The sequence below is a fragment of the Etheostoma cragini genome, chromosome 7 (assembly GCF_013103735.1).
Source record: "Etheostoma cragini isolate CJK2018 chromosome 7, CSU_Ecrag_1.0, whole genome shotgun sequence".
In the NCBI taxonomy this organism is placed as follows: Eukaryota; Metazoa; Chordata; class Actinopteri; order Perciformes; family Percidae; genus Etheostoma; species Etheostoma cragini.
Window position 1 is genome coordinate 16,948,923 of NC_048413.1, and position 13,148 is coordinate 16,962,070.

Genomic DNA, 13,148 nt, shown 5'->3' on the forward strand with positions numbered 1-13,148 from the left:
ACACACACACACACAGACTGGGATCAGGTTGAGTGGAGCTGTATAGAGTGAGGGCTATGTGGTTAAGTAGGTGGTTAAAGCTGCCATTAGCATCAGAATGGCCACATATTCCTGCCATGAGTCAACATTAGTTCACACCAGAATTAAAGGGTCGAGGACGGGCCAGAAATTAAGGCTTTCGCTTCAACCAACAAGTGTACTTGATTCATTGGGTCTAGATGATTTGTAAAAGTGTAAATAAGAGAGTTTCTGGAGCTCAGTTTACGGGTTGGTCCTGTGGCATAACAGTGGTTGTATCAGTGATGTCATTTCCCTCTTTAAGTGGAAATGGAACTTTATGTATTCATCTTTATTTTTTGCTTCGTCACTGCCAATGTTACATTTTTTTTCCTTAATTTTTTTTTAATGGAGATGGTTAAGGTTATTATTATTGTTATTATTAGTCATATTTCTGCATTTGATTGTTCTAGGGGCTAGTTTAACCTGTTTGAAGTTGTATTAAAATAAATATTGAAATATAAGTTAGAAAGAGACATTCTCAATTGCTTTGTCACAGGGTGACCTCTAGATCACCCAATAAGAGCGTGCGCCCCATGTAGGCTGAGTCATAACAACCCTGTACGCATGGTATGTAGTTGCCCATCTCTTAGTATAGCAACATGTTTATAATTTTTTCACTTCTATAGATTTGATTACTTCAACTTACTTAACAATAATCATATACTTTGTGGAGCCTATTGAGCTGTTGGTTTACTTTACAACAGAGGTCAACTTTCAATCAAAGAAATATCCTGTATGTAAATTGTTGACAGTGTTCTGTTGACAGTATCAGAAAATATACATTGTCATGTTTTGAGCACTCGCAAACAAAATTCCATTTACCTCCCTAGTCCTTTCTCACAGAAGTAATTTTGACATATCACAATGTTCTAGCTTCCCTGCATTGGTTGTCTATTAAATAAAGGCTTGTTTTTAAGATTCTTTTATTTGTTTTTAAAGCCGTTCATGGTCAGGATCCCCAGTATATTTCAGAACTCCTACTCCAATTCTAGGCCTCTTAGATCCTCGAATCAATTGTTTTTAAATCTTCTTCGAAGAGTTAAGGTTAAGGTTAGTGGGTAAGGAAGATCGTGCCTTTTCTGTGGCAGCTCCAAAGCTTTGGAATAATCTCCCACTTTGTCTCAGATGTTCCCCCTCCATTGATAGTTTTAAAACACATCTCAAGACATTTCTTCTCAATGGCCTTTGGTTGTGCTTAGAGGTTTTTAGCATTTTAATAACATATTGTATTGTATTTTCTTGCTTCTATTGATATTTTATTTGTACATTACTTTGGTCGACTTTGATTGTTTTAAAGTAAATTTAAGGATGGCTGAATTCCATTTAGCTGCTTCATTTTAATGATCCTGGTATTGTGCATGCTGGCTGCCTGTCATGGTCATGGACATCATAAATGTGATTAGTAACACCTGTGCTTTTCCAACCATGACCAGTCAAAATGCTGCAAAAAAGAAAAAGATCTATAAGGCCCTATTCTAACTTTAGCTGAAATACAAAGTGATATGACAAGTTGTGTCTGCTGTAAAAAAGCAGACAGAAAATGTCTTCTGTAAAAAAGACCTTCTGTATAGGAGAGTTGGCAGGCATATAAAAACAGATATGTCTACAAAGCTGTTCAATTAAAACCAGCAGTATCTGCATGTTCTGATATCACTAGAAGTAAATTAGAAAATGTGTTTTTCTTTTCCCAATTTGGGTGAACTGACCTTATAAATCTATGATTTTCGGCTTGTCTACACCAATCAAGAAGTTTCGGACATTGTGGGTGAAGAGAGCATGTGGTTGCATGAAGCTCTGCTGTCCACTTCAGCAGAGCCCCAGCTGTGGAGCACATTGGAGAGCAGCCCTGTTGGTCTGGCCTCCATATGCCGGGGTCTGGGGTCCAGGCTGTCAGCATTGCTCCAGCACATGGAGGGCAGTTGGGGGGCACATGAGGTGGGGGTTTTGGGGTGGTGGCGGGGGCAGCCGCTCCACCAGCATTGTACCAGGAGGACAAGAGCTGAGCAGGACCCAGCAGGAGAGTGGGGGGCCTTTTCTAAAGAGCGATCAACTGGAGCTCCTTTTCTCACACCCCGGTCACTTTACCCTGCTCTGTATATTCTCTCCTCCCTCCCTCTTTCTTTTACCCCCCCCTACATGGCAGATTGATACTCTGACTGAATTTTGATTTTCTTGTGTCTTGCTTATGAAATTGCGTTCTCCCCCTTGCTTCATCGTCCCACCCACTCATTCCACTAACCTATTCTTCACTGGAATTAAATCGAGCCACACTGCTTTGTTTTTCAATCATCATGTTCACATCAAAGTCACTCACGAGAGGATGGTAAAAAGGAGGAAGGGGCCAGGGACGAGACAAATCTCTCTGGCTTTTCCATCACACAATGCTTCTCATTTGAATGTCCCCATATATTGCTGATCACCATTCTGAATGGTGCCCCAGATGAAGTGTTGTGTTTTGTGGTTCCTCACATGAATTCCAAAGACCCTGGGATACATTTTCCTCTTTTTGTCTTTGACTTCAAAGTTATCTGGACAGGACGTGTCGGAATGACAAAAACTGAGGGGTCACCAGGTCCAACATTGAATGTTGTTTACCAACCTTCTCACCAAGTCAAGGAGCATTAAAACTATGGAGGCACCACAGTGCATAACAAAATAAGCATTGACATTTGTTTAGGGCGGAATTCATGTAATCGGCAAAAATTCTTCCCACTTTTGCCCGAGTTAAAAAAAAAAGCCCCTTTGTATCGATAATTGTTTGACACATTGGTTACACCCCACAGTGTATCAACATGTTAAGATTCATCTGGCCTACATCCTTCGCCCTTATTTATGTATGTATGTATGTATTTATGGTATGAAGTTGCAAAGTCATAAACCTGTGGCATTTTCTGCAAAATACATATGTTGAAAAAAATGTCAATCTGCCCTATGCATACTATGTATGTTGTGCTGCATTCACTGGTATGATACCAAAAGATAAACCAAACCTGTAATGACAAAATGAATGATGATAAATGTTTTAATTTGTTGTTTATGATAATCCTTCCTGATCAGATGACTTCATGCATTACAATACAACAGGCATTTTACACTATATTTCCCATGGTAGTGTTAAAACTTCTTGACATTCAACTGATCTTTTGCTGCTGTAACACTATAGTTTCCCTATATGTCTATCTATCTAAGCAGGTTCTACGAAAAATGTGAATATTCACACATTCGTTCTGCAGCCTTGAAGAGTGTCAGCCTGCTGCCCTCTGCTGCCAGACATACAAAGGAGAATATTACTCTATGTACATATTAACCTTTGTTTACCTTGTATCTACACCAAACTATTTAAATAGATTTTTTTTAATCACACACAATTTCAATTTTTTTTACGTGAATAATTTTTTACATAAATATGTATAATAGATGTTGTAATCCTGTATCTTACTAGAGGAGTACACTCTATGGTGTCTAGTATATACCTTGTTGACTTTACTTCAACTGTCACTTTTAAAAAACGAAACAAACTTTTGTAAAATTAAAAAAGAAAAGAAAAAAAAGATTAAAAAAGAATAGAAAAAAAGAGGGGTGGCAGTAGCTCAGTCCATGGGGAGTTGGGTTGGGAACCGGAGGGTCACTGGTTCAAGTTCCAGTGTGGACCAAAGTAGGGAGTGTGGATTGGTGGCTGGAGCGATGCCACTTCACCTCCTGAGCACTGCCAGGTGCTGTTGAGCAAGGCACCATACCCCCCCCAACCGCTCAGGGCGCTGGTTCGCCTGGCAACCCACTCACTCTAACATCTCTCCATTAGTGCACAAAGTGTGGGGACAGAGTGTAAATTGTAAATTCCCCATTGGGGATCAATAAACAGATTTAAATTAAATTTAAAAAATTAGATTAATCACACAATGTCTGATTAAAGACTACACTATAAGTTTAAGGTGCAACAATGGATGTGGGTACTGTGTGCATTTTGCTTGGCTTGTAAATTTGACTTTAATTTAATTTACTTTTTACTTTTTCTCTATTTATCAGTACTTATTTCTCTGTCTTTGTGTTGCTACAATACCAAATTACCTCTTGGAAGATGGACATTTATAATGTTTTTATGCTGCACATCTTTTGTATTTTTTTATTATATTTATTGAATATATCAATCAAATAACGTAACAGTGTGACGTGGGGTTGAAGAGTGTTAAGATTGTGGCTCTACTGGGCTTATCTGAAAAATAAGTAGTTTTCCAAATACCTCCACAAGATGGCAGAGGAGAGTAATAAGTTGAAGTAGCGTATTGAATTTACTGCACGGACTTCTTCAAAGCACAGAAGGTGAATAGTGTGCATATCAAGCCCCAATTGGCTGCAAAAGAACTGGAGACTCTTCCCATTTCTCTCTTTAAAAAATAAAAATCACATCATCACATGTATCACATATCAGTCCTCACACATATCTGTCCTGTATGGGTCATTTCGAAAAATATTTGGAGATTAGTTATCTTGTATTGTGTGATCTCCCAATTGGTGGTGAAGCTGGAGGTCATTTTATGTTTGTGTATATACCTGCTTTTGTTCGCATTGATATTTGTCTGACAAAGACTTTGTAGGTGGAAACATTGCATCAATTAGTTTTTTGGCAAAATTTCAGTTGCAGACAGACTATCCATTTACTTTAAATACTAGAGGATTTACCTACTGAGGAATTAAACCAATTAGAAGAAAAAGCATCCTAAATCCTAAATCAAGAGAAGTGTGTTTTAATACTGCAATAACAGTAACAAAAATGTGTGAGGGAAAAGTAATTTTCTCATGTGGGGACATGCATATATATATTTAGACAAGCTTGCTATTTGGCAGTGTCTTCATCAGATAAATGTGAGCTGAACTCATGCTTACTGGAAGAGGCTACAGTGAGTTCAACAAAAATCATTTGTCAGCAACATGTCACAAACCACACTACTATCTGACATCAGTACTCCCATTTGTTCTATGTTCTGTGAAACGGGGCAAGCGCTTGCTGTAGAAAAACTTTGCATAGTGGCATCAAATAAACAACCATGTGGGAACAGGTTGATCCGGAGTGAGGAAACAGGTCAAACAGGAAGATCGTCGGTTTGATTCTGTCCAGTGATAATTCAACGAGATGCTGATAAGTCTGAAAAGAGAACATCACCAAAGTTCTTAAATGTAAAGTGCACATTAGAAAACCACTATCTGTGTAAATGTGAGGCTATTCAATTATACACTGAGGTCTTATCAGTCCCCAAACAAAAGACAGTCTGCCACTGAGGAATCCTTGTTGACTTTATCTTGGCAGAAATCATATTTTGGTAATTGACAGGAGAGGGCAATAATGTTGTTTTTACCCTAAACCTGAGGCAATCATCAACATTTATCATCTTCTATGACTGTGATAACCTCAGTTTAAGCAGCCTATGCAAACAGAAAAGTAGAGGTGGTTTACTGGAGATGTGTGCTGCAGGGTCAAATTGGCATAGAGCTGGTTGACAGGCTGTCATGTAGAACCTGACAGAGGGATGCATTCTGGGAGGATGCACGGGTCAGTGGCATCATGAACTGAACAAGGAACTAGAACATCTCATCACCTGCAAGAGAGCCGCACCTAGCGAGGGAATTCAGCCAACGAACACAGTCTGAGGAGTGAAAGAAAATGACTACATGTATCACCTGTGAAATGTCCATGCATGCCCACATTTTCTAAAAGGAGTATCATGTTCAGGATGTGAACACACATGAAATACGGTAAACAACATTCGTGCATAAATACCTTTTACTCAGACCTTCTTGTTTTGACTCTGATGTTGACCTTGTTGTCTGCCTGAGTGTCCATCACATCTGATCAAGTGTTTTGTTTGTTCTGTCACTAACAGAGGGAATTCAAGTTTGTTGTAATCCATGGATTGGGGAGGTCTGGGAGTGGTGCCTAAAATCACTACTGTCAGTCGAGGAGTCGGCTTTGGTCTGCCACATGCACTTTTGTTTAGACAGAAGCCAGAACACATACTGTCATTTCCTTTCATCACTGATCTCAGCTTACAGGTGCCCTGGTAAGTCAGATTTCACACCTGCTCTCCAACCTGCAGTCAATCTACATGTTTATCTTCTGCATGTAGATTTAATGCTGTAATCAGGTCGTGATTTTTTTAAAGCCATTGGAAGAAGCCGACTAAACAATAAAAAGTTTGTCATGTTGAAATATAATCCATCATTTTTTACACGTCTGATTAGACTAAAGCAATTCATAGTAACATATTGGTATCAGAATTTATGTTAAGGTGTGCATAGCTGTGCATGCTAGCCCACTGCCTAACTGTCATGGCTCACTGAGAATCTTGAATAGAACGGAGCCATTGTGAATGTTACTAGTAACACCTGTGCATTTTTTTTCTATGACACTTGTAATGTCTCCCATGTAAAGGGCCTAAACTACTGACTGAAATAATACGTAACATTAGCCAAAAGCAAATCTATCTCAAGAGAAAGCACTACTTTGTTGTAGCGACACAAAATTGATTTGTAATGTGTGTCATGAGTCATGAACAGGATCAGGACTGTTCTCCATACAGTGATCTGTGAAGTAACGATTTTAAGCCCAGAGCTGAGAAAATGTCAACGGTCACAATATCACTCATCTTACTTACAAACATCAGAGTATCCTGTTGCCTCAACCTCAACAACACATACCAGTCCACATTTCTACCCATCTATGCATGCAGGAAGAAGAGAAGCAAAGGTGTTGAACCACCTGATCTGTTAGGAGGTGTTGGACAGCTGCAGCTGTGTAGACATCTGTGCATAAAAGGTATTTGTTGTATGACTGCAGGGAAATTCCAGACTGTTGCAGCTTTTCTTTCATTCAGGTGCTCATCCTGACTGCTGCTAACTCAAGCAATACTTGAATGTAAAAAAAGACCTAATTACAAGTAAACACGTGTAGAACATACTTACTTTATTGTGGAATAGAAATTAAAAGTACTTCATTTATTGACTCTAGAATACAAATTAAAAGTATGCATCAAAAAGAAAGGCCCCTCTCAGATTGTTCCAGTATTGTAACCTTAGGTGTGATTACAATGTCGGTTTAGGTTTACTACTTTAAATACACATACACACACACAGTCATCATACTGAATGTTTCTCAAGGGAGCTGTCAAATGTAATTAGTAGAGCAGAAAGTGTCACAAAATGAAAATAGTCAAGTACAGTACTAATACTAAAAAACTGTGAATAAGTTAATGTACAGTAACTTTCTCTCTGTTTTTTTTTTTAAAACCCTGAACAAGAAAGAAACTCCCAGGGAAATATATTATATATTATCCCAAAATATGTGTTACTGTGTACTTATTATATTTACTGTATTTATAATTTTTATATTCCGGTATTATCAATCTGCACCTAATTGTTTCCTAAATCCCTCCTAAAATTTTGACCATCAAACACTTAATTTCCTGCATTCTGGTGAATTTTTATGCAACAATTTATGGTGAAAAGGTCTTTATTTATGTAAAAGGAAATCTTCTCCTGTATTGCAACACTTTTTGTGTATTCAAAACATCACACGTGTTCTGGGATGTTTTTTTAGGAATCATGTACAGTACACCTCAACAACAAACCCATTAGAGAATGAAACCTTGTTTAAGCCAGAAGCTCAAAAGTTGAAATTTACATAAATCTATCTTTATTTTTGCATAAAAGCTTGTTTTTTTATGTTTTCATGTTTTCTGTTCTTTGACCCCCCCCCCCCCCCCCCCCCCCCCCCCCCAATTTAGCACAAGTAGACACAATTATTGTTTTCCGTCAGATCTTTTTTGACATTTCCGACCGCACTTAAAGGCAGCTACAGTGGGGCTCGAAAGTTTGGGCACCCCAGGTAAAAACTTGTATTAATGCGCATAAAGAAGCCAAGAAAAGATGGAAAAATCTCCATAAGGCATCAAATGACAGTTTAGACATTTGTATAATATGTCACAAAAAGTTAGATTTTTATTTCCACCATTTACACTTTCATAATAACAGAAAACAAAAAAAAGGTGTCTGCAAAAGTTTGGGCACCCTGCAGAGTTAATACCCTGTACTGCCCCCTTTGGGATGGGATATTTTGGATCTTTTGACAGGGGTTGTATGAGGTACTTATCCAGAGTCATTGTAAATACAGTAGATGGTGGTTGGCACACTCCCACTCTCTTTAAATCCTTTGATTTTTTGACATGTTGTGCTTCGAGGGCCTAGGAATACAGAGAGAGGATGCTGTATATTTCTTAAAACTGTTGTTGTATTGAAAAGAAAAATGAAGATCTGTAAATACTTGAATACTTAAATAAAAGTATGTTCACACCAATATAAATAATTATAATCAACTCATATAATTTACTTTAAATGTGAAGGCTGTGTATCACTTGAAGACTCATGACTATAGTTCTTTAATAAAGTTCTGGTTCAGACTTGAGGGTTGCTTAAGGACGTTTGAGGACTGTAACTCTTTATTCTTCTGTTGTCCAAGCAGCATTCATTATCTTTGTTTTTGGCAGTTTTGCCACATTCTTCTTTAGTCTCAGATAACTTCAACTACACAGATTGTGTTCAACCTGGCGCCTTGCTTCGCTTACATCAGGAGGTAAATCTAGCTTTCTCTGTGAGAAACAGGACAGGGCGCTGTCCAGTTTCCTTTTGTCATTTGCATTAGTTATTACAAACTAAGAAATCAGAGAGGGAAATTCAGGAGAGCAGATGAGACATAAGAGTCCATCCGGATTAATTTCGGCACAGTGTGTGAGCATAAATTGCTCAAAAGTCAGGAAAAGTAACTCCTTCACTCTCTCTGGCCATGAAAGTTGAACGAATTGTCCTGAAAATCAAGAATAACATCTCGTGATTGACTGTGTCATTTTTCATTATTTATAACATGATTACATGCACCAGACAAGCTGTACATTGTCAAATAATATAGTTTACAGTACAGGGTGGCCTGAACCTTTCAAATTATTTTGACTTTGACCTTGTTGCCACTAGGGAAGGGAATCACAATACTTATGCCATGATACAATATTATTTTAAACACATTGCAATATTCTGCGATGTTTTGCAATTTATAAACTTATTTTCCAACTTCTAATTTTTCCCAATTTCAAATGATGTCCCCAAAAGGAAACTTTGTTAACATCTATTTTATCTAAACAGATACATTACTCTGTTGGTTTGTATCACTTCAGTGCTATTGGTGCAAAATAGGATTTTCAAGCAGACAAACTGACCAACACCTATATAATAAAAGATTGATACATGGTGCCTGTGTACAGTTTTAGTGTGTATCCGATTGAACTGTATTCCAAAAAATCTATAGACAAGTCATCTTCAATTCCTTGCTACAAAAAAGCTCAGCAAAAGCGTTTCTGGCTGTCCTTTACGGAGTTCCAGGTTAAATGTGCATCGTCCAGCGTCAATTTTAATGTCTGGTGGATAGTGTATGTTGATGCTGTCCCTCATGTTCTGCTATGGACAAAGAAAGAGGGTTGGCTGCGGTTTTGATTGCATTGGTCAGGTTTCTTTGATTAATTTTGGAAGTAAATTTATTACGGATGTATAAAATAACAGTTTGGCTGATTTAGCTGCCACTTATTCTAATTGCCACTTCGGGTTTCCAATGTCACTGTTTGAGCCCAGCTCAAATGGCTTACCTGAATTATTCTTATTTGTAACACTTGAACAAAAACAATCTATGATTTAAGGTGTTCTACTATGAGTTATTTGTAGGAGTACTTATACCCTTATGAGTATCTGTGTCATTATTTTTTCTCTCCTAGCAAAAAGCTCCTGCTAGCGCTTGTCACACTTTCTTTGGGGAATTAACTTTTTCTCTTGTTTTTATTATTGTCCAGTTTGACTTTCCTGTTGTACTTGATCTTGTCTTTAAGTTGTCAATTTGTATACTTTTTTTCTTCTTAATTTAATGTAGCCTTCAAAAGTTATCTCCTGTGTTTGTGTTCCGGTTCGTCACTAACCCTGTCTCTTTGTGCTTCAGGACCAGTACCTGCCTGTTGCTCAGCCATGCTTTCATCCAGCCATCAGCTCCCCTGTTTCCCCTCTGCCTCCGCCAGCCTGACTTTCCCCCTCATCCACCTTCTTCCCATGTGTTACAAATGGCTAAAGCTATCCTGGGCTCGTATACCAAAGAAACACAGCTACTTAACAAATAATACCCCTGTCTCATTTGCCCTATGTGTTGCATTCAATGTTAGAATTCTGTCAAAGCACCTGGAACACAGTCAACACACCTTTTCTTATCCATTCTCTGCTGAGTTTCTGTCCTGCTTTGTCCTGCATTGTAACATTAAGAAAGGTAGTCAGTGTAACTTCAATTAATACCCTTACAGTGATAACAATAGTCAACCCAAACGGCCCCCTAATCATGCCAAAGACATGGTTGCCTCTCCACTTGTTGCTCACTTTTTAAGATCTGTGTTTCCCTATCAGTTCAGGGGAGACAGCCTGTCTGGTGAGAGCAGGTGATCATTATCTACATCAGCGGACAGACAGGCCTGCTGTTCATGCCTCACTATGTGGGTGGTGCAAGCTGCACTGATACTGCAAGTCTCAATACTTTTCTGTAACAAATTAAGTGCTTGAAATACCCAACTATCATGCACCTCTGAGTTGATAGAATGTGTAAAGCTTTCAAAATATGTATACAATTTAAAAATACTTGTTACGGTATTTCTACACTTTGGTGTCTTTTACAGCTTAAACAACAAATATAACATAAACATATAGTACAGGCTAGACTTCATCATTTTGAATGTGGTTGAATCTGGTTTCTCTATCTGCATGTTTATGGGAGAAGTTCTTCAATGTAACGTAAAATAAGTAGTTAAACTTTATAAAAAGCAGACTGAGGACGCTTACTTGTGATAAATAACTGGCCACAAAACACATTCAAGCCTTGTTTTGTACATTTAAAAAAAATGAATAGTCAGTTCTAGTCTTTGATTCTAAATAACTGCCAATACTTAGCATTGTTTCAGTGTCACAGAGGGGAGGGTCTGTCAAACTTGTAATCTCATAGTATGAAAGTCTATAAACTTGTAATATCATAGTATGAAAGTCTACTATAAGATCAAAAGTTTATAAAAGTGTGTCTGTCATTGACAGACACAGGTTTGCATAATAGGAAGGGAAAGTAAAATTGTTTTCGACCAACATGTCAAGGTAAAATGAAGAACATGAAAAACAAGCTTTTATTAGACTCACAAATATAGCCTATAGCCTGTAAAGTTGTAACCTTTAAATGATCCCTTTTGGCCCCTCCTTTGACCCAACTGACCCGGTGTTCCCAAGGTGTCGGCGGCCCTGATGTTAAAACACACGTCCTGTGACCCCTGTTTCAACCTAAACAGACTGTACGCCAGTCCCTTACAGTAGCATCAACATCGTGAGAAACCCGGCGAGATGAAAGAAGGCGATAACTGCATGCGCTCTGTGGGAGGGGTGTGTGCACCTGCGGACACAATCAAATAGCGCTGCTTTGGCAGATTGCAGCTCTTTGCTCCTGCATGACGCACAAGCGGATACCTGAGCATGGATGCAGAGAAGGAATCCCCCGCCGACCAGGGAGTGCAGCTCTTGGACATCAGCTCCAACTCTTACCCCTCTGAGCCCAAAGGTGCGGAGGAGACCGGTCAGCAGAAGCCGCCGTATTCATACGTGGCTCTCATTGCCATGGCCATCAAGGACAGCCACGACAAGAGACAAACGCTCAGCGGAATATACGAATACATCATCTCCAAGTTCTCCTACTATGAGAAGAATAAAAAAGGGTGGCAAAATAGCATAAGACACAATTTGTCTCTCAATGAGTGTTTCGTCAAGATTCCCAGGGAAAACGGAGTGGACAGGAAAGGCAACTATTGGATGCTGGATCCCGCATTTGAGGACATGTTTGACAAGGGGAACTACCGGCGGCGGAGGAGGGTGAGAAGACCCTACACGCCTCAGAGAGTGCCTTACCTGACCGGGAGCTCCGTGGACTATCCCGAGCCGCTCTACCTGCAGCCTTATGTGAGCAGTTCCTGGAGTGTGTCCCAGCCGAACGGATACCCAACACCCCATGTCAACACCGGGCACACCCGCAGCGTGTCCCCAAGCGGTCCCGTGAGTTCATTCTGCTCGCCCCACTTCCATCACTCTCCTTACGGCGCCTACCACCATCCGGCTGTGCTTGTGCCACTCAACGGGTGTCCATACGGCGGTATGACCCAGCCAACGAGTCCCGGCGGAGGCAGCGTTTCGGTAGCATGCAACTACCAGCAGCTCACCGCCTGGCAAGCGGAGGCGCCGCTTGCTTATTCATTGGACCAGTAGGGTTTGGAGTTATTCTAGTCCTTGACAGACAGTCCATTACAGCAGTTCACTTTCTCAATGTTCATCTGTTTAACGCATTTCAGTTGGGCTGTCATTTGTTTGTCAGGTAAAGTTAATAGTTTAGCTTAATAAGGTGCAGGCCTATAATCTGTTTATTAACTTTTAAATAAGCGGTTGGTTAAGTTTATTGATAGGCCAAGAAATTACAGTCAGTAGCCTACTCACACGGATGTAGTTAAGAAATAGCCTACTCATTTTACTTCAGAAGTGTCCGATCAAGTGTGAATTGCAAGAAGACAGTTGATTTAAGTCTGAGGTTTAGTGTATGCCTCTTTTGTTGAAGAATTATTTTGCAATCAAATAATTAATTACGTGTTTTATTATTACATTTTTATTATTTCAATATTTTTTATTATTATTTTGAATAGTAGCCTACATTTGTAACTATGTTATTTATTTATTTTCTCTGGTTTTATCCAATTCTCCGAGCACCTATGCAACAGTTGATGACACCGAAGCACTGATCAGTTTTCTTATTCGATTGTGAATGTTTACGTGATGTAAACATCATGTTTGTTAAAATAAAATGTTATTTTTGCATCAAATACTCTCGTTGATTGACTTAATCCTCACGTTATGGCTATTCATTCACTGTAAAAACTAGTAGGCCTAATATTGCTATAGCTAGAGCATAACTTTTACAGTTTTAGATTTAGGCCTATTAG

At 39.1% G+C, this 13,148-nt stretch overlaps 1 protein-coding gene across 1 annotated transcript; it reads left to right on the forward strand.

The window, feature by feature from the left end:
* Positions 1-11,489: 11,489 nt before the first annotated feature.
* Positions 11,490-13,028, forward strand: foxl2l (forkhead box L2-like). The gene has a single exon (XM_034877792.1). The coding sequence runs from the start codon at positions 11,641-11,643 to the stop codon at positions 12,421-12,423; it is 783 nt and encodes a 260-aa protein (XP_034733683.1). The 5' UTR covers positions 11,490-11,640; the 3' UTR covers positions 12,424-13,028.
* The last annotated feature ends 120 nt before the right edge of the window (positions 13,029-13,148 follow it).